Source organism: Lepisosteus oculatus, chromosome 9 (assembly GCF_040954835.1).
Source record: "Lepisosteus oculatus isolate fLepOcu1 chromosome 9, fLepOcu1.hap2, whole genome shotgun sequence".
In the NCBI taxonomy this organism is placed as follows: Eukaryota; Metazoa; Chordata; class Actinopteri; order Semionotiformes; family Lepisosteidae; genus Lepisosteus; species Lepisosteus oculatus.
This window is the reverse complement of record NC_090704.1, coordinates 37,391,845-37,415,247: the sequence shown is the minus strand read 5'-3', so window position 1 is coordinate 37,415,247 and position 23,403 is coordinate 37,391,845. Positions and strand designations below refer to the sequence as shown.

At 34.0% G+C, this 23,403-nt stretch overlaps 1 protein-coding gene across 6 annotated transcripts in view; it reads right to left on the bottom strand.

Annotated features, from left to right (window-relative positions):
• Positions 1 to 23,403, bottom strand: part of map2k4a (mitogen-activated protein kinase kinase 4a) — a 40,833-nt gene that overhangs the window by 12,924 nt on the left and 4,506 nt on the right. Inside the window, exons 3-9 of one of the 6 annotated variants that reach the window (XM_069194494.1) lie at positions 16,353 to 16,406; positions 11,834 to 11,866; positions 7,463 to 7,565; positions 3,267 to 3,441; positions 1,098 to 1,217; positions 473 to 592; positions 277 to 328 (exon numbers count right to left, since the gene is read on the bottom strand). In XM_069194494.1, coding sequence (XP_069050595.1) covers positions 277 to 328; positions 473 to 592; positions 1,098 to 1,217; positions 3,267 to 3,441; positions 7,463 to 7,565; positions 11,834 to 11,866; positions 16,353 to 16,406 — 657 coding nt within the window. The remainder of the gene's footprint in view (positions 1 to 276; positions 329 to 472; positions 593 to 1,097; positions 1,218 to 3,266; positions 3,442 to 7,462; positions 7,566 to 11,833; positions 11,867 to 16,352; positions 16,407 to 23,403) is intronic. The other 5 variants (XM_069194495.1, XM_006635121.3, XM_015356524.2 and 2 more) reach the window with 5 other exon arrangements.

Sequence of the window (23,403 nt, the reverse complement as noted above, 5' to 3'; positions counted from 1 at the left end):
GAGCCTTAGTGTTAGTGCAGACAAATTTGAACTTCCGTTTCAACCTATACATTTCTTCAATTTTTAACAAATTTTTCAATAAAGGTTTAAATAATTTTAAAGAATTCATGCCTAAGGGTGCAAAACAATTCGCAGCATGGATTAGAAATAAGAACATATTTACTGAGGCTATAGTATAAAAACATTTTCATAATATATTCAAGATTTCTAGTAATAGCTTTCTTAAAAGTACTGAAAGACTTTCATTATTTACAAACCTTTATGAAAGAAACTTACCTCTGTGAATTATTTTCAAGTTTTCCTTTAAGTGGTTAAGTGCTTTCACAGTCTAAAAAAATAATATACATTGGTCAAGAGCAAAATAGGTCTAGAACTGGCAAGTTATCAAGAAATAAGATTTAGTGAATCTTTATATTACAGGAAATGACCCACAAGAACTGACAGTACAGAGGGATAGTATTTATTAACTTACAGCTAATGTTATTTTGCCTAAAATTTCCTCTGGAATCACATCATCTAAAACAGAATACACATATTTGTAGAATTTGTCGAACGAGGTAGACATGAGTTCCATGCAGATCCAACAGTCACCCTAAAAGAAAAAATGCAGAACATAGAACATTACCACCATAGTAAACTATTTTAATCATCATGCAGAAATAAGACAAGCTACGAAAAAAATTCCTACAAATCTTATGGCCACCTTACAAAAACGACTGCACAATCCTGAATTTTACTACCAAGGGATTTTTAAGTGACCTAACTTATTGTGTGTTCTGTTTATCTCATCAAGTAACCTCAAGGCATTTTTGTTATTAATACTTTCCAACAATCAAGTTTTCAGAAATTTCTCCATTCCGTTGACCATATGTTAAACACATATGGTTTAACAGTCACGGTTAAACTAAAAACCAGTGGAATAAAGGGTCAAGTGCAATATTCTACGCTTTTACCTCAATAAAATAGACACAAGGTTCTATGGTAAACAATATTATAGGGCTAAATCTAAAAGAAACTTTTAATAACTGTCAGTTTATTATACAAGTACATTTTAAGTTACCTCTTTAATGATTTCATACACAAGACAGGAGCCTCACCTCTCTGAAAAGAGCTCCATAAAATTGAACAATATATGGACAATCACTACTCCTCATTACTACATCCAAGTCCATTAGCAGCTGCTTCTGTTCCTTTTCATCTACAGTCGATCGAATCCTCTGTAATAGCAACAAAAAATGAACTGTAAATCCCCGTGGAATACCATGTAAAAAAAAAACCCATTTTATCAGCATCATCTTCTTTTTCATTGAGGCAAAGAGCAGATATGGACTGCATCGTCTGTTACAGTACCTAAAAAGCTTTTAAACAGAATATATACACATTTTAGTTTTTTTCAACATTTTCAAGGATTTGTGACACATAATTCTACTTTCTTCAAAGATGTGTTATGGTCATTAATTTTCCCATTGGTTTCAAATCCTAAATTGTTGTGCTGTGTGCACATCCAAGTATTAAAATAGCATTTAACAATCTAAACAAAACATACATGACAGTAAAACATGCATTTATGTGAAAGCAAACATGGTGTAGCATGACAAAACTCAAAACTCTGTAGCAGTGGCATGGAAAATGATCACATTTAATGAGGTATTTTTATATTGTCACAGTTATAGGTGACTATAGCTACAGTGACTCCAAAAATCTAGATAAAATGTGTAACACCTGGCAGTGTAAACATTTCCAACTTCAAAGCTAGAAGGAGAATCTAATGGTGAGATATAGGGGCTCCAGATTCAGTGATCAAAGCAATCAAAGTTTTCCTTTGTTTACCTTAAATCAGTTCTGGGTAAATGATTAAGTATAAGAAGATGAAGGACAAGGTAGGGGGGGGAAGGATAGGAGATACAAGGGAGATGAAAGTTCCTTGTTCCAGATTACCCAGGATGATCTGATTGAAGCTAAGTATTTTAACCTTCTTATTATATTGCTTGCTATTCTGTGTTTTAAGGAACTCTGGTTTCCTTTTTGAAAAATCTCAGTTAAAAACAGACTCTCCTGGTTAGCGAGTGCATTTTAGAAAAGAGAGGTTCCCATTCACTTGGTGGCATTCGGGGAGATGGATTTAACCACAGGTTGTATTCTACTTAGTTTAGAAGTCAGCTTTATCCTATTTTGGACAAGCATTATTGAGGAGCTGAATACCTGGTAATGTTCTAGGGTTTTATGGCTGGTTAGGATGTCAAATGTAAATTTGAACAAAGTGTATATGTTCACGCCGTGTGTAGTTTAGTGCGCGTCACTGCCATTTTTATTAAATACTTGCTTAACCAAGAGTTATTCAATTATTACTCTTTTCACCAAAACTGTGCCCCAGAACAAAGAATTCACGTGCCTCTGTACCAACCTTGCGGATATAATCTTGGTAAACACTTCACAAGTTAGGGGTTACAATCATTTATTTTACTTACTGATTTATCTGCTCGGTCAGTTCCCAATTTTCTCCTTTTTCATAACACCACATTTCTAATACTATTTTATGTATAAAATAAATCATTGAAATTTTGCAAATAAAGTTAATAGAGAAGTAAATATTAGTGAGTGTTAAAGGATGTTATGAATTGGGGTTAACTTATTGCTATATTAATTTAAGTAGTTTAATCAATGAACAGCATTTCTACTGCTTTAGTAGCTTGTTAGATCTTTCTTTTAAGCTCCAGTAAAATAAATGTGCATTTTCATTCTGGGAAGTTATGTAATTGTCACAAAAGCAATTGCACCAAAGTGTCAAAACTCCTAACTTAGGCAACTCTTTAGTATCTATCCTTTTTTATCAACAATACAGAAACTCCAGTCTCCTTCTAACTGTGTATGTATACTGAGAGTCATTAAAAATACAACAAATGCTACTTGTTGCATTTTTAATGTCTTTCACCAGAGAACAAGACATATAAATATATAAAGAGAGAGATGTCTGAAATGGACTTGAACACAAAGATTAAACTATGTGTCATTCTTTACATCAGCCTTAATCATTAGCATGTGTTTTTAAACTGCTTAATAATAAGTTTATTTTAACAACCAACAAAAGCAAACAGCCAGAATAAAAGTTCTAATGATTACATTTTCTTAAAACATTTCCTAAACTACATCATGTTAAACACAGCACTCCTTAGAAACAATTGAAATCCAAAAGTTTGCATTGAATATCCTCTTTCAATCAGTGGGGAAAAAAGGTTGAGTCTGAGATAATAAGATGGAATGATTACTTTAACTGCCATTATCTGTCCACTTGGTTTGTGCACCATTTTGTTGACAGACCCATAGGCTCCCCGTCCGATTTCTCCCAGATCCTTCAGGTCTTCTGCGGTGAAATCCCAGTGCTGCTCAGGAGAGATCTTCAGTTTTCCTGAAGATTCAATACTGTGTGTTCGCAGCCTCTCTCTGGATAAAAAAAGAGATATGAAAACAATTCTTCAAAAGACAAGGTAAATATCTGTTTGGTATCTGCAAGGTCTTTTAAGTCATTAAAGTCCAATAACCACACAATTGGACAAAGCCAAAATGAACCCTGACATTATACACATTAAATGGAAGCATTTGTGATAGTGCCGATTCTCTCTTGCACTGGCAGAAACCAACATCCTTTTTCTCAAGCAGCACACTTTTGGTCATAAGAAAAAAGTGGCATTTATAAAGAAAGGAGTTCAATTATTGCTTAGACTTCATCAGCATATGTATTCACATAAAACCCTCTTTGTCATTGAAATGTGTGTCCCACTTTCTTTTTTAAATCTTTCATCATCAAAGAAAATGAGAAGTACTGCAACAGAATGGCTCACTTTCCACAAAGGAAACACACAGAAGCTAAACTGCGTATAATTCTATATAATTCTTTGTTTTTGTGCCAACATGAGGCAATGCCACTGTATTAAAATATGTAGTTATTCTGTTTTTGATGCCACAGGTTAGTTGGCAGTAGTTTGTGTTTGTAGAATTCAGTAAATTGTCGCTAATTGCTTTGCCTAAGGGCTAATGTATTAACAGCAGAATAACAAAACCACTCATTCTAACAAAGCACTATATTAACATGTACAGTACAGCACAATTCCACATCATGGTAGTTTTAACTTATGTGTGTTCAAAAAAAGAAAGGAGCTATACAGCAAATTCCATTACAACAGAAGATATAAGTGCATGCACAGTACTTGAATTGTGGGCTCCTGAACAAATAATGGTAAATGCTTATATGTGTGTTCTAGCAGTATGTACACTTTTGGAACAGTTTATAAACAGCAGGGCTCTATAATGCAAAGGAACAAGTAATAGGTTTATTCCATGCTGAAAAAAAGAAGAAAGAGAACACAACGTTTCGGCCGTGGAGCCTTCTTCAGGGCTCTATAATACTACACATTGAAAGCAGTATCCATACGGTATTCTATCCATTCCATTTAGAAGAACTGCCTTTTTCAAAACATGCCATCTCTCTCATAATGGACTTTTTGCTCTTTATTCTATGCTCTTATTGTATACTTTAATCTGTCAGCTAATGAAAAAGCAGGGGTCTGAAACTAGTCCTGAAGTTAGCCCAGCAGGTTTTATAAGTAGTCTTTGGTCAAATGGTCAGTAATAAGAAATCTGGAAAGCAGATTAAGTCATTCTAATTAAGCAACTGATTGATCCAATGAAGTCACTTATATCTCTGTTTCAACTGGTTAAATAAAAACCAGAGTACACCATGGATCGCTAGGACCATGGTTGCGGACTCCTGGATTCAATTGTTAGTTAACACTAAGTGTTTGCTTGGAACTCAACTGAACTGTGTAGTTTAATTATATAAAGATATTAAGGCTAATACATTTTGATGGCCTATTCAAGCAATGGTACTTTGTCGACTGCACCACAGGATGTGATTGGGTACAAAAGAGCCACAAACAAACATTTCCACGGACAATGACAGCACACACCAGAGGGCGCTACATGAGCTCAAAGTGACCAGTGTGGCTGGTGCTGTTATGTCAAGTTGTATTGCCCCAAAGTGCTTTCTCAAGATTTCTCAATACAGTGATTTGTTTCGGTCCACTAATTCCAAGTGCCTGTTTGAAAAGGGGTTTATTCTGGGGTTTTAATAAATATTGTAAGTGGATCACACTTTGTGGGGAAAAAGCACAATAACAGATGTTTAGTTTGCAAATAAAATGTACACATAGCTGGAAATAAAATGCTTCATGTCCCATTATGTGTTACTCTTTAAAACCATCGGTAAACCTCTACCCAAAAGCCTTATTTAAGATAATTTTACCTTTAGAATGAAAATACATGTAATGTCCCTTTATAGTTTCAGTAAGAAACAGCATCAGCCCATGGAAATTGTTTGTACAGTAGGAAAAGAACAGTACTGGTAGAAACTCTTTTTTTAAAAAGAAAATTATTCTTTGTAACTTGCAAAAATCAAAAATTGAACTGGTATTGAGGCACAGATGATTTTCAACCTCCCAGAAATAATATACCTCACCGCTATAGTAAGTTTCCCTACTGTGAATGTTCTAGAGTAGCTATACCTTTAAAACCTTAAAGAGTAATTCAAGCTTCAGTGACAGAAATGTGTGCATGTTCTAGGGTGACTGATAGTTTACATCAAACTTACATTGCCAAAAAGATAATATAATTTCCCATAAACATAGTCTCCTTTAAAAATCAGCAACTTTATGTAACAAACCCCTTTTGATACCACTTTATGGTAGGCTCCCATGTGAAAGATTTCTAGTACTATAAAGTCCTATGACTCACAGTAGTCATCATTTTGCAAGCTTCCTTTGATATTTAAATTAATGTACACCAAATAAAATCACTTCTGGCTCACTGAATTAGACTAACGAAGATTATTCAATTGATCCTTTTATGCTGCTGCACATTGGATTAAATGATTAAGGAGAAAATTCTTAGGAATTAGATGAATTAATGGATCTCCTCTTTAAACATTTTACATGGTGGCAGGAGTATTTATGAACCATGAAATTGTTTGATTCATTTCTAGAACAAATTAACAAAACACTCATTAGGGTGCCTTAAAATATACTGTAGGTTAAGTCTTAAGCTTAAAACAGAACTCTAAAGCCAAAATACACTGATATAGATTTTGGGAAACAACTGATCTAAAATAAATACAACTTACACATATAAAGGAATGTGTTCTGTACTGCTTCAGAAAGGGAAAGGAACACTTGAAATTCTGTTGGCATCAAAAGTTTGACAACAAAGGTAAGGTTGTTTTGTTTTCTTTCCCCAAAAGCAGTATGTTAAAATTATGAAAGTCATGTCAAATACACCTTTTTTTGTTCCACAACTAAATTTTAGTTTTCTAAAACATCCAACATTTTTTCTGTTCTTATATTACTTCTGCTTTCCTTACAGAGTATGTGAACTGGCCCAGAAGAATCTGTCATTTTGACTGCTGACTTATGTTATGGTTCAACTTGTTTTGCCACATCAGTCAGCTTGCAACATACAAGGGTATTTATGCACAATATTATGCATAATCAATGTATAAAATAAAAGGCAGCAGAGAAAAAAGGTTTAAATGTGTTCTTAATGCATTTTCTCAAATGCTTAAGATAACTATGAACTACACTCAAAAATGACTATTTTACACAAGAATGTATCTAATGACTCTTCAAAAATATCATGAAATTATCAGATTAATGTCTTTGTTTTACAGAGTAATTACGAACAACAAAAAGAGGTGGACTTGGCTTTATGTCTCTGCATATCTCTTTAAAAATTCACTACCACCATTTTAGGAATTACAAAAATCTGCCCTGTATTATAATTCAATCCTCAATCCCATTTGTAAATATAGTGGCTTCAAGGCAATGGCCGTTTTTCTCTAAGATAAACAGTAAGTTATCTGATTGATTTATGTTTTCTCTAGGAATGACTTCTTACCCACTATAATAAATCTGATGGTAGGCTGACTGGGAAGGGGATGTACTAACATAACAGCTGTTAAAATAAATACAGCACCCTTCTCATGTCTTAAAAGTTCATTTATATTGCAGCTACAATTACAAAACTCACAGAGGACCCTGCACTAAATCAGAAACAGAGGTGACATATTAGACGAGTTTCGAAGCAGGCGATTCACTTAATACCTGTTTTTTTTTAATCCATGTGTAGGACGCTGATTAAAGCAAAATCTGCATTTGGCATTATAACAAGATACAAACATTCATTAAAAAAACGTACAAAAATATGCTAGGGCATTTTAGCAAAGTACCGACCTACCATAAATGGCATGCATCTTTGGTAGATTAGAACTTTTCTCATATAAAAAAATAGTTATGCTTTTAAATTATTCATTCCAACCTTACGTATTACGTATTCCAACCTAAAAAGGACAATAAACAGTTTCTTCTTTTGAGTAGCACGCATCACTTGAGAGGCCTGACTAAGTTGCTCTACTTACATATGTGGATTCTGAAAAGGGGCTCCTGCAGTGTTGAGAGTAAATCTTGCAGTTGATTTAATTGGTGGATTGGCAAAATTTAACTTCAGTGCTTTGCGTTTGCCTGAGAAGAGAAACAAATACAAGTTCACAGGGCACATCATGCTTCATTATGAATCTGCCCTTAGCAGACAGGTTTCAACACAAGCAAAAGCACAGTATCAACAGTAGTTAAGGTAGAATACAAATCTAATAGGTGAATAACAAAGAACTTAACATAGCTGATAAGCCTTAAACATTTTGTTAACTACTGATAACATAAAATGAAATGGCTACCACCCCTGACTAACAAAAACGTAGGTTATGTTAAATATGCTCAACTTATTTATCCTTCCAAAAGGAAATAAAACAGTTAAAATGACACCTTGTTTAAATTGCTGATCAGTTTCTTTTTGATCAATTCCATGCAACCTCCAAATCTTGAAATAAAACCTAGCTGTGAAATATTCTACGCATGTTTGAAATTATTGAAGTGAAACTGACCATTCACCAAATAGGAAATGGCTTCTTAACAAAACAAAGCTTTCATTTTAGTCTGATGGGGAACTGCAGGCATAATAAACTATAGTAGTTCAGGTGGGTAGCTGTGTCAACATGCGTAGGCTGCAAAGGAACAAGTAGTAGGTTTATTCCATGTTGAAAAGAGAAGAAAGAAAACACAACGTTTTGGCCGTAACAAGCAGAAACAAGGTGTCCTGAAGAAGGCTCAACGGCCGAAACGTTGTGTTTTCTTTCTTCTCTTTTCAACATGGAATAAACCTACTACTTGTTCCTATAATGAAAACTAAATAAGAAACAAAACAACTACAATAGGATGTACAAGGTACATAGGCTTTGATGAAATAGCACTATTGTCATCAAAATTCAATGCATAACAAAAATATTACAAAATGTTCTTCAAAACACAAAATTATCATCAACCTTCATTATACACATCAGTGCTGCTGTCTAAAGATGCAGTGCAAACAGCAAATGACATCCCTGCATTCTTGACCCTATATTACTTCCTACATTTGCAACCTACCACAAGTACAATCTTAGATGCCAGGCAAGTAATACATCGAGGAATTAAGTCAGTTCTATGTATTTTTTATAGAAAGGATCACACAGCTAAAGTAAGGTTTATTTTTTATTCATCAACATAAATTACTCCGGGTAGGATTTGATTCATTTACCAGCTAATAAAAGAAAGTAGTATTTACACACACTGCATACAATAAAATGAAACAGTCAAAAAAGTGGTCAGGGATGAAAATGTGACTCTTGTATCAGTGGTCTGAGCCATTTCAGATCTAACAAGTAACTGGATCATGCATGTAAGCAAACACTGGGTGATGGATACTTTATACGTAACTTACAGTATTCTGGTCATTTCTGAACAAAGTTATTTCAATATTGTCTGTCAGGGCTACAGGACCGTGCAGTTTTCATTCCATCTCTTAATTTGTAATTAGTAAAATATAATTAGTTAATGGAATAATTACTTAATTGATCTAATCTCCTAGGCTTAAAGCAGGAAGCAATTATGAAACCTTCTGAGCTATGATCTTTGAGGGCACAGATACAAAAGCTTTGCGAAAACTGTGTACCACGAAGCACTGAAACCTGGTACATATACAAACGGGCAATGGCAATTGGCAATGAGTGCAGTAGATTCCTAGGGTATTAAAAATCTGGTGGAGACTAGTTACGTGAGAGCCATCTGCTATGTACTGTCACTGTATTTGGGAACACAGATCCCATGGTCTCATGTGTATGTGTACCAAATTTCATTTCTCTGTGGCATCAGTTTTCCTGACAGTTGTTAGAGCCCAGCAAACTCCATCGCCATCATATACAGTTTGTATCATTCCGTCATAAAGCACGAGCCCCAGGTTCTTTGGCAAATTAGAAAGGTAGGGGGAAATGTTAAACTGATAGAGGGGTTTATAGAGAAAATGGGACTCTCTTAATTGTAAGACTAATTTTTTATAGTGTCAACATAATCCAGTGAGGATTTTAAAAAATGCAATTCAAAAATAATAAACTGTTGAATTACTAGCTGGTAGTTTTCTCCTAATTCGCTTTTAATCCTTATAATTCAATGAAAATGAAACAAATACTGTATTATCATTCTTTTAACTCTAAATATGAGCACTGGTGAAAATCCATCTTTGAAAATGGCCCGTAGTTCCTTATTGTTTAAAACATCCAAATTATTCGAAAAGTGTTGAATTTATGAAATAGTACAGTCTCCATCAGAGCTCAAAACATGTGAAAATACACTTAGGAATTCAGTTCTCTTCACTGTACGACAACTTAAGACAATAAGAAACAAACAGCATCTGTGCCAATGATTTGTGCCAAGTCATTTCAGGAATGTGAAAAAAATTATAGTTAAGCTGAGTACTGCATTTTCGTTAAAGAACAACAGAATGCTCTGTACTATTTTGGTACGTTCTGCTAATCTTAGTCAACTGTATTCCTCACAAAAGCAGTTTTCAACCACAATTTATCTTTCCAGTATGAATACTGATAACATCCTCACTTTATTCCCCATAAACAGGCTTACCTACAGAATGTTACAGAAAGGTAGTCCTGTCAGTTCACAGACTTCAGACTGTTGGGTATTAACTCATTTTGGCAAAAACTGAAAATGTTTAATGAGAAAATTAAAGAGAAAAAAAATCAAGGTCCTACAAGATTACCATTTGCATTTAAAACATTCAGTGCTTTATGAAAATCCCTTTACCTATAAAGATAATTTGAGTCATAATGCATCAAACAGAAAATAATTAGCTTTAATTAGTTCTAACTCTAGGAGGTCACCATATCTACCTTCAGCTAAACATTCATGGACTTTGCAGAAGGCATTTAAAGCTTTTTAGGTTAGGACCCTTTGCTCACTAGCAGAGGGCTAGTTTCCATTTAACATTTTCAACCCTCTCTACACAACACCTACGCTATTACCAGAAGAGGATTAACACACAGGGAAATCACGTGCCTCTTTAAATTCTGGAAACAACAAAAAAAATAAATTTTACAAATATTGCCTCAACAAAACTAGCATAAAGCCAATAAGGCACAATTACAGTAGTTTTTATTCCTTTTTAGCTCAACATGTTTTCAGGAAAAGTTGCCACTAAATGTGTCTCTAACCCTCACTGGCCTGTTTTATTTGGATCTGAAAAAACATTACTATGCATACTCAATCGACACTGAGTGAAATTTAAAAAAAATCCTACCATCATATTGATACATGTTTTCCATGTAATAATACTTCAGATTTAAAATAAAAAAATGACCACATAATACAGTACCTGATTTTTTTAAATTACTTCCTAATTGAACTATAAAAAGGTAATGGTAATAAGTTATGTGAGGTGATTATTTTAAATGTTTAAAATACATGGTTCATTAGAATTTAATCTAAATCTGATGCTATTATTAAGTAATCATTTGAAAAGAAAAACACTATAGCCTTACATGTTTTAACAAATTGTGTTGAAATTATTTATATATTACTTTAACTTAAGGAACATTGCTCAGAATACACTTTTTTGCAATTTGTTAAAACCCAACAGTAACCAGGAAAAACTAATTGTAATACGCTCAATGATACCCCAATCTTAGCATCATTGTGACCTATGTGAAATACAGCTGAATGAATTGTCACAAACCTCATCCTTCTGCAGAAACAAAAAATGTGCAACAACTGGAGGATGACCAGCAATTAACAATGGCAGGCCTGTAGATGACATCTCCAAAAAATAAGCCCTATTGAAAATAGTGCACTCCCCATTTAGAAGTTACAAGAGAACATCCAGATTCCAAAAGACTGTATTAAAACTGTGGTATAATATGACTCTAATTTGAAGGATTCATTTTGTTGTTCTTCCTCCATCAGCTACACTATAAATAGAATTTATAAAGTACTGTAATTTAACTGAAAATCTTACATTAAAGTCTTGAGTGCAAATTCTCTTTGAGCAAAAAACAGAAGAAAAACAAATACATTCTTTAAGACATGAACCAAACATGAGCAGTTTTATTGGTTAGTAAAGTGCAAAAAAATAATTCAGGTAGAGCTTCCATTACAGTATTTTAAATTTTCATTTGGGATCTTGCATCTACAGGAGACAAAACTTTCGTCATTAAAATTTGTTATCGGTTAAAAACATACAAGTATCTTTTGATAATCTCTATAAAATACCTTTCAAAGGAAATGGAAGCTCTGAACCCCACCACTCTGCCTTGGGTTAGTTAGGAACAACAGTGGACAGATTCCCCATACCAGACTGTCAGACGGAAACACAGAAGGGTTGGTACAGTAACATAAAATGCTTTGCTTACTTTGGGGAACTCCAGAGAGGTTTATCTGAAACCCTATGGTGAAAAGAAAACATTTTTTTATTTAATTTTGCTTTTCTTTTCTTGTTTTCCTATTGTCTTAGAAGGTAGAAGGGTTGTTACTGAAAAAGACTTAATAAAATGTCAAGAATCCCTGCAGCATTTATGTCATTTTCATTTTACTGCAGACATATGCTGTAACATGCTTGCACACAATTTGTGAAATCAGAAATCTTAAACATTTAATGTAGTTCTCCAGAACCAATTGTATATGAACACTACAATACTACTTTTCTGTACATATTTAATCAGTTCATAGGCATTTCCATGACTAAAAGGGTCCATTTTCTGTTGTGGTAGAAAAGCCCTTAAAACATAAGCAGTCGGAACTGACAGTTACACAAATGTGCAACAAAGACATAAAATAAGTTCTACTTATTTTTCCAGTTTCAATTATTCATACTGAGGGCTATAAATTGAGTTTTAAAGGTTTCTCTTGTTATTAATGCATATACTGTTTTTATAAGACCATTTTCACCAAAAAAAACCTTACAAGAAAGAAACCTGAAGCATCACCATTGCAAAATGTTTAAAGGGTAACTTTGTGAAGGACTTATCAACACAGTACTGTCTATGTATTCCTCCCCTTAGCATCCTAACTAGTAGATGAGGCCAGAAAATGCAGTAAGAGTGGAAAAATAAAATGTTAACAAACAAAGAAGAATGCGGAACACTACTTTCAAAAAAGAAGAAAAAATACTAGAGATTAAAAATGTCAAGTCGCCTTCAACAAAAGTATTCAGAAACAACCTAATACAAAGACATACGTAGTGAAAATTTAGTGAGTGCCCTACAACTATAGTTTTTTAGGGAATAAACGGTACAATACCCCAAATTCCATTTCACATTTTATTCCATGAGGGAAAACAGGCTTTTCCTACTGAACTAGTTTCACCTGAATCCAATACACATCACACTAAACATTTTAATACAATGCTAAAAATTGACAGACTGGAAGAAAATAAAAATGTTTGTAGACAAAGAGTTTTACAAAATGGGCATACAGTAAATTATGGTTTAATAAGTTTACTGAACTTTCCCCACTTTGAATAAAAACACTGTGCTCCTTTATCATAAGTATACTATGACTTCAAAAGGGTATATGAACACTGTAGGAAACTGGAACATGTGAAGTTTAGAAGCCACAAATTTCTAAAGGCATTCAAATTCTATGCATGCTTGCACATTTTAAGACATTTAATCACATATTTACAAAATGCAAATAATTTTAAAACTCTGAAGCATCTAAATGCAGCACTTTACTCATCGTATTGAACTGAATGAACTCAGAAGCTTTCATTTTGATTTAGTATTCCTAAAATATCTGTGGCATTTTCAAAAGCAGCACTTATTTAAGTGCAATGTTTGCCATTACAGTACCTGCGGTTTTTCTGTTTTTCCAGAGAGAAATCTCGTTAAGGCCACACCGCAACCATATCCCCAGCATATTAATGCAATGTGCTTTTTTCAACCTTTGTTATTTTAAAAGTTCAAAAGCTTGTGGTTGTGTGTTGCGTCCGTGACGAGAAGCATTTACCACAAAGACAAAGGTAACTTTCTCTGCAAACAGAACTACCAGCCGCTATCGCATTAGTTTTTATTTCAAAATCTTGTTTAGGTTTTAAATCTAAAAAATGCATTGCGTTAGCAGTAAAACCTGTTAAGACAACAGTGATTTTTCAAGGATTCAAAGTAAAGAAACAATTGGTTACTAATTTCAAAGTAAACCAATGAGCTGTTTTTAACCACATGATCGCCTATGAGAAAATAGACAACCTCTAAAGTACGCCTCTAAAGTCACATCAAGTGGATGTTCTAAGGATGTGCTGAGTCTAGTAACCACAGTACAATTCACCCTTCCAAAAATCGTTAATTGTAATTCACATCTTAAATCAAACAATGACATTTTTATTAAATCAACACAGCCTGTGTTTGTGCATGTATTTCACTATAGCAGGAAACAATATTAGATTATCAACAAACATATGATCGCTTTTTAAATAACTATGTGTCCAATATGATATTGATGTAAAATGTTGCCTCTTTTTTTGCTATGTAAAATACATAAGTTTATAACAGATGTCAAAAAAAGGTTAATATATTCATTGACTGGGTTAAAATCACTAAGAGAACAAAACACTCACATTGGATATGGGGGAAAAAAAACCTGTATACCTGTGGTATGGGTCTTATTTTACACATGCTCTGTGCTTTATTCTGAATGTAATTTTCCACAGAATTAAAATGTCAGCACGTTTAAAAAATCCAGGTCTTAAAAAGTCACAGCACATTTTTTTCATAAAAATCAGAGAAAAGTACTAGAACAGACATTTTCAGTTAATCTTGGGGAAAAAAGGGAGTTAACTTTACCATTCATATAACACGCTTCATAGACAAATTTTGCTACTAGAAATGAATAGCTGAAAACAAGCAAGCAGTATTTAAATATATTAAAAGTATAAAAAATGTACCTTTCCACTTCAGAAATCTTGGCTTAACCTGCCTTTTGTCAACAAACTAAGACATTAATATTCAAGAAAAAGGCCCAGTTAAATGCAGTAGCCTGGAATTTGAATCTGTTGAGTGTCACAGACACCCAAGGCTAGCATAAGGAAAGGGACCTCTGACCCTTTCACAGAACTGTACACATACCAGTACAGTACAAGTTTCACCAAAGTACATGGCATGTATGGGTTCACAGGTTAAAAGCCTTACACTTCCAAAGACATCCAACAACATGACAGACGCACACTGTAGCCTTTTTAAAATGTCTCAGGGCATGTTACCATTATACAGGCTACAGAATTACCAGACATCAAAACTCTTCATAGAAAAAATAATAGTATGTGACAAATCACACTGACAGCTGTAAAAAAGGAATGTGTAATGTCCATTTCAGGAACTTAGCAGACATATTTTGCAATACATTTGTGTAAATTTATTCTTAATTAAGCATTAGATGTTTTATGAAGCACATTTTAACAAAGATCATGCAATATGTAAAACTGCACAGCCATGTGCTTTTCACAAACTTTAACATATAAATGTGATGAACCATGCAGACTAGAAAACAAGACACCACTGTATGTACAAATATTAAAATACTGCATTTACAATGAAAACGTGATCAAGAATACAGTGAGATATCTGAACTGTGATCCTTCAATAACTCAATACCAAGAAAAATGTATATGCTTGTATATGCAAATAACCTAAATGCAAAATACCCTACCTTTGTGCAAAAAAAAACTTACATTAAATTTCATAACTTAAATTTCACAATCCTTCTAAATATCCAGCACAACATCAATCATAAACATGGAATGTTTCAAGGCTATTTGAGATTGCTTGGTCTTCCCATAACATTTAATAATTTTTTGCACGTATCTTTATATTTATAAGAAAAGACCCATTTATTTACTTTCTGGATCATATGTGGCAGTCATTATTCACCAGTAGTCCCATTACACAGCAGATCAAGTAGAGAAATAAGCTGATGCACAAGCAGAATGAAGATGGAACTTTAAACAGAGCAAATTGTTTAAAATCTACTCCAGATTTACACAGGATACCAAGTTAACATTGAAAGAACTATGGGATCTTTAATGACCAAGTAGTAAGAGCCTCAGCTTTGCTTAGTATACAGTATGTGAGAATTCAAATATCCACGTGGGCTAACTTCTTTAATACTTCTTTTACTTCCGTATATAATTGTCTCACTGGGTTTCCCTGGGATGATGGAAAAAACAAGATTATTGAATTAGATTAATTGGTATTTGTTCAACCAAATCACTTCTCTGAACCTCACAACAGCCATTGGGCAGCTGAAAATGTGCACAACTTTCTCTGAAACCTGCACTGTCGAAGTAGAGACTATTCCTCCCACTGTGAACCCCAAAAGATGTGCAAGAGCTTCACTGACAAAACAGAAGCTTAAAGACGTTTGGCATGCCACTGGGGTTGGTGTTGCACTGGACAATCTGGATATGTTACACACAACTGTTTAGGAAGTTCCAGTCACAGTTGGCTAAAGACAAACTACACAACCAGCAGTGTCTGGAGTCTGGACTACAGGACTCAACCAGCACAGAAACAAGGAGCTTGACTACGTGCACAATTTGGAAATCCTACTGTTTGTTTTTTCCTGGTGTAAACAAGAGTTTGCAAAATTTTCAAAATAGTCTTTGCATGTTTTAATACCACACTAAATAATTACCAATTACTAAATAATGACAGTGTTACAGAGATTTTTAATGGTTTTCCATACAGGGAAACACTGTACCCAAAGCATGGACCAGAGGAAAATCTGGGAGCAGAAAATCTTAAAGGAACTGAAAGTTCTTCACAGTGTGCAATGCACTCAAACAGCACGAATACAATGTAGGGAAATGTAAGGACGATATAATTATGAAAAAGAAAGGTGCAGAATTATTTGATAAGATTAAAAAAGAAAATTATTAACTTAAGCATGAAAACAAGCTAATGGAAGCAAGGACATGATTAAGAAGAAAAGTTGCTAGCAAGGGCTCACCATTGTTCAGCATCAAGGTGGGTAGGTTAGGGATGGTGGGAGCAGCAGAAAAGGGGAGAAAGAAAGAAAGTTTTCATCAAAATAATTGTCTTCACAGTTTCTTTTTGATTCATCCATGGTAAGAAAAAAAAACACAGGAATTCAATTTAGATTAACCCGGTGGAAACTGTGTATCATTACTTTGTCTGATCAATCTTCTTGAGAAAACACATACTCAAAATTGACTTCTCTTAAGAATTACCAAAACTATCTTTCTGATCCCCAGCTTAGCAGAAACATTGCCAGTTTTCCAAGGTGGAATGGATAAGGATAACCATGGTGCAGCAAAGATATAATAACAGACAATAAGGCAATAATAATAACGTTATGGTTAATTCATTCAGTCTTTTTAGATTTTTAGACTTCAAGCCGCTTACCAATACATTAAAGCAAACTCTAATTTAAAATTAAAACATTTAACTTATACTTTACTATTAAGGTCAAAATCTCTAACTCCAGTGGTATCTCGTATCCTGTTAATTCATAAGACTTACAGGATAGGGCTTCTGATACTTGGTTGTTTTAATTTCCAAGATATTTCACAGATTGTCTTTTCAAAATACTTTATGAAACAAAGGGGGGTGAGACTGGACAAAGGTTTCAAATGACAACTAAAAAACAATGAACACTGCAATAGCAGCTTGTTTAATCATGCAAAATATAATGCAAAACAAATTAAAAAGAAAAAAACAGGCAATTCTCCTTTCCAATTGACTTATTTTTGAAATAGGGTTTTAGGTATTAACTTCATATGCCACTTTATTCTGTGCTGCTTTTAGAGAACACATCAACTGTTAACTCTAAATCCTTCTGGCATAAACACAAAGGTATAACACAGACAAGTAGAAAGAAGCCAAACCTTTAAAATTATATAGCTCTAATACTGAATAATCAAAGTAGAAGAATAATAATCAACATTCTTATGAAATAAAATATAACAGTTAATTACAGTCATCACACAAAGCAAGTGAAAAGATATAAAAACTCCATTAATGGGAAGTACAACTAGATAAATTTGTTTGAGTTTGAGCAACAAATAATTTTAAAAATGTTCCTCAATCACTGGATAGACATTTCTAAGAGCACTTCATTCCAGTCAGAGAATTGTGCTAATGTCTCTTTTAAGAGATTTTAAAGAAAAGCTTTCTTTTCTGGTGTTTTGGGGGTTAATGTACAGTTAAGCACTTTTTTTTTTCTAGTAGGAGAAATCAGGTTCACTTGGATTATACTTACATGTAGGCAAACAAAACAAAAACTTACAACAAGTTGCCATATTTATTAAGGATGGGAAATAACAGTGATGGCTTTGTAAACCTAAAGTAAAATTATGTAAATTAAAACAGTTAATTCTTTTTTTAATTTTACATCACCATTTTGGAGCAACTTAACACAAAATTATAAATGTATGTGCATATATCACCTTCCTTAAAAATACATATACAGTGGATATAGAAAGTCACCACCTCCTTTTAAAATATTCACCTTTTGTTGCCCTCAAGCCCAAATAAAATCTGACTTTTTCCAGGTTTATTTACAAATTGTACCTTGCGACATCCAAGTGAAAAAGGAAAGCAAAATTTCTGGAAAAAAAACAAATCTAAGTAAAAAAGTAGCATAGCTAGATTAGATAACACCACCCTGACTTACTTAATACTTGATGGAAGCACTTTTTGCTTGAATTACAAAAGGTAATTTGTAATTTTGAGTCTGTTTGGATACATCTCTACCAACTTCGCATATCTAGAGGGAGGAATATGTGGCCATTCCACCTTACAGAATTGTTCAAGCTCAGTCAATCTGCGTGGTGACCGTTGACGGACTGCCCTCTTCAAGCCATTCCAAAGATTTTCGATAGGATTTAGGTCAGGGCTATGACTAGGCCACTCAAGGACATCACCTTCTTGTTCTTCAGCCTCTGTACGGTTGTTTTAGCAGTGTGCTTTGGGTCATTGCCATGTTGAAAGGTGAGCCATCTTCCTATTTTCAACTTCCTGGCTAAGAGCCAGGAATTGTGTTTTTTGGATGGTAAGATGTATCGGGTTTTTGCCAGATGTACCATTTTGGTCTCATCTGACCACAGCACCTTTTCCCACTTGGCCACAGAATCTTTAAGGTGCTTTGATGTGTTTTTTTTTTTCCCACCCTCCCATTCAGGCCAGATTTGTGGAGCGCTTATGATATCGTTGTCACGTGCACTGACCAGTCTTTGCCATAAAGGCCTGTAGCTCGTTCAAACTTGCCATTGGCCTCTTGGTTAGTCTCCTTCTTGTTTGGTCATCCAGTTTGGAGGGACAGCCTGATCTAGGCAAGGTCTGGGTGCTGCCATACGCCTTCCACTTCTTAATGATGGTCTTGACTTTGCTTCATGGGATACTTAAAGCCTTTGAAATCTTTTTATACCTATTCTCCTGACTTGTGCCTTTCCACAACTTTATCTCGAAGATCTTTCGAGAGCACCTTTTCACCCAGAATGGCTTATTTGCATTGAAATGCACGTCCAAGCAGTGGAATCCTCTAGAAACAGCTGCTTTTATTCTGAACTAATGAAATCACCACAATGGATCACAGGTGGGAGCCAATTAGTTTGTTGTGTGATCTGTAAGGTGATTGATTATACCTGAGCAAGTTTACAAATGCAACTGTAAAGGGGTTGTTTACTTATCCAAAGAAGGTATTTTACTCTTGTAATATTAATTAATTTTCTACCTTTTTTTACTACAATCTTTTTACATGGTACAACTAGAGCTGGGCAATAATTCTATAACGATAATTATCGCGATATAATTTTCCTTGATATAATTTTAACAAAAGTTTGATAAATGTTCGATATATATGTTTATGCTTTGCGCATGATATGCACATGCGCACAAAATACTGCGCGAGTGCGCGTGCGTGTTGCAGACCGGGCAGCTAACAGATTTGTTTAATGTTTCTGCTGTTTGGCAAGTGTTTGTTGTGTTCTTAAAATAAAAAGTTGTTTACTTTACCAGTTAACTGTCTGGTTTCTTCAACTTTCACTCAGGAGAAAAAATCTGCCTTTAAAACTTGAAAGAAATAATGATTAGACATTTATCATGGTTATTATCTATATCGACAGATATAAACATTTTTATCGTGATAATGTTTTTGGCCATATCGCCCAGCCCTAGGTACAACCATGCAAATCCAAGTATCATAGCAAGTATCATACCAATTTTAGCACTAAGCCTAGAACAGTCTGAAACCCAGTCTGTACTGCATGTCAGGCCTGTGCCCTAACTTGCCAAAATAACAGTTTAGTGGAAATATATCACATCTTTCATAAAGGATGATACCGATAATAATAATAAACTTTTTGATTTCGTAAAGTACTTTTCACTCCAAAGAAAGCTAATGTGTATTACATATAGAAAGTGTCCCAGTGAAGTGCAACACTGCTTATGACAGGCAGCAGTCATTCTGTGCAACAAGCCCCACGTCACAGCAGATCAGAAGAAAAGGGAGAAACTGTGTCACCAACCGAAATGAGAGGGAACCAGATTGTGTAATTTCTAAAGTGGAATTTAGCCAGGGCATTCAGGTTAACACCTCTACATTTTCACAAAATGCCATGGAATTTGTAAGTACCAAGTAATTGAGTTGACATCTCATCCAAAGGATAGCACAATCTATAGCATTGCCTCCTCTGTTCATTTAATGGAGATTTGGTTTGAAAATTCAGATTCAGAGGCAAGAAAGCTACCTACTAGTCCACAAACACCACGTACTACAGCAATACGTTTTTTGTTTGAAGTTTTACTATTCCAGAATTGACCAGATTGGATTGTAGAATAATGGTAACAGCAATTAAAGGAAATTAAGGTTAGGAGTGATAATGTGTGCACATAAAAAAAAAAGATATGCCATACAATTAAATATGTTAAAATTGCTATAACAGCAAATATAGCTCCTCAGACTCAAAACACACTGTCCTAGCTTTAAATGTTAACATACATGTATTGTAGATAAAAAATACTGGTTAAAGGGACTTTCGGTGTAACTGGTAGAAATCTACAATACAGGAACTCAGAAATGGTTTTATGATTTAATATGTACAGTACTCCCAATACTTTCTTTTTACAGGATATTTGCTTATCAGCAGTGTTTTTACAGAGCAAGTTATCATTATTTCAACATGTAGGTAATGGGATACTGAATATATTTTTTATATAAAGCTCTTAAGAAACACACCCAGTCCGACTCCCTCACTCTGCCTGACTCTACAAAATTCAAAGACTCATTCAGAGACCCAGTATGGTTTTCTCATCGTCAATAGATTACGGCAAGCTACAGAACTTAATGGTAGTTATCATGGCTAGTGATGTAAAACTGTAGAGCACACTAATCCAGTTTTCCCTCCCCTCTCCACTGGGAAGCGTTCCTTGCCTGCATCCAGACAAGTCAGACAACTAAGAATGAACAGGATGGAAAGCCATTGGCCTACTCATGACATGACTCATTTTCCCCAACACTCAAGAGTTCAGCTTTAGACAGGTGAGTCACATACAGTATGACCCCAATTTGTGCATGATATTTAATATTATTTTTGTATGATAAACAATGTTACCCATTAGGGCCTTACTTCTAACCATGTGCTGCAGAAAAATGCTATTCAGCTGAGAATTATGAAGAAAAAAGCTATGTGGAATACATAAGGGTGAAAAAAAAAATTAAGCTTAGGTAATTCCCCAGATGTTCACAAAAGTTATTTCTTCAATATCTTACTTTATATTGCAAATGTACAATAGGAATTGATTTCACTGATGAAGTCGGAGAAGTTCCTCAATTATGCAAAAGCTCATCAGTGTCCTGTCACAGTTGCTAATAAGGACATCAATGGGATAACCCAGTTGGACAACAACCTCAGATATCACATGTGAGCAGAAATAGCATTCCTTTAAAGTTAAAAATAATTTTAAAAACTCCATTAATAATCATCAGCTATGAATTGTTAAATTTCCAAACATATTCAGTACAGTTAGGAAGGACTATGACTGTCTTTAAATCATGTTTTCTAAACATTCTTCATGTAATCAAAGTATTATTCTTCCATTCAAAATAGTGATCAATTAAAAGAAAATAGCTCTGTCTAATTGGACAGACAAGATTGGGCATGTTCACCACAGGCTTTATCAAGGCGGAAAAGGCTAATGCTGCTATATGTCAGCTTATTATCAGCACTTTTGATAATTCAGATGAAACTTCAGAGGGCCAAATCAGCTCAATAGGTATGCAGAATTATGCACAAAGAAATTTTAAGGCTACCAAGATGGACAACTTAAGTGGATTTAAAGCAGGAACTTTGTGAAAAAAGACTAGTGTGTCATACTTGAATGTATACGTCTAGTTTCACATCTAGTGACAAAAGATAATTAGCATTGTCAAAATTATTTCCACTTCAGTAATTATACATTTTCTTACAATTTAGATGGAACTGGAGATAAAAAATTATAGTCACCAATTTCAGCACTACATGAATGCAGCAACAGACTGTGATGTTAAATCAGTGAAATATGATTTCCTGTCTTTAAACTCTGGCTCTTAACTACCACCACACATTGATTAATCATTGAGCAAATGAATATTTAAAGCCCATAAAAATGTTTAATCTCCCTTGTATGTCTGTAAGTAGATTTTAAATATTCAAGCATTCTTAAAATATGCACTTATTTCACTTACAGTATGTGTGGTACTTTCATAGCTACTTTTCAATGTTAGTTGAAGATTTTTAAATCACAATACAATAAAGGTTAAGAATTAAAATCTATATCCTGTGTTCTAACCTCTATGATTTTTGCTTTGAGGAAAGACCCTGGCTATGGCTAAACAAGATGTTTTTATTTTAGAATAGGCTGTACTATTCTAAAACATGCTTAGTTAACTGGAATACAAACAATTACAATGTTTCTTGAAAATCAAATATGTAAAACACAGCTTACACATGATTAAGCTGTAAAAAAAACATTTTCTTTGTCCAATCGATTATTATAGATGGTCATTTTTTTAGCCTTTAAATTTTCATCCAGCTATCACTATGGATTTGCATTATGAGTACGATTTACACTGTAAACTACAGATGTAATTATTCTTTTATTTCAAATGTATTTGATACTATGAAGACCATTAGATCAACATCGAACATAAATCTTAAGGCCAATTTTAAATGAAAAAAACAATTCTGTAATTTTCCTTTTTGTTTCTATATAAGGACTGTATTATATCCCTAATGAAGGATTTTAAATATTACTCACAACCCCTGCTCAGAATTTCATCTTAAAGAGAATTAGTCATCACGGCTTTCAGGAAAATCATGAAGCAAGTATGTTGCAAGAGAAACATACAGTAAATTACTCAGAAAAACAATTTGAAAACAAGGAAGATTGTGAGATAAATATACAAATCTTCCCCAAAAACTATACTTAAGAACATAAACAATGTATCTCAATAAATTGATAAATTGTAAAAAAATAACATACAAATAAGCATTATTCATTTTCTCTGAACAATGAGGAACAGAACAGTATGGAGCACATTAAAATAATAAAACAAGGCACTGGAAAGATGTCTGGCAGCTTCAATTTTTTATATAATTCACCACATGTGGGGACAGTAGGGGCAAAAATAAAACCATGCCAGGCAGAGGCCTATTATAAGGCATGATGGGAATTTAAATCCTGGATAATTTTCCGCCATGACACTATACCAAAGAGGCAGGAAAGTATCAAAATTCAGATACATGCAACTTACCTTTTGCACTCATCTATAAAGTGAACAGAGCAAATATGCTTCTGTAAAAATGGCAAGGTACACCTATACTGGCAGATGACTATGCTAATGGCAAAAATGACTGTCAGGATCTGATTTAATTATTTTGTTTTTCCCTATGAACAATTGTGTGTGTAGGTGATGTCATACAAAAGCAGTT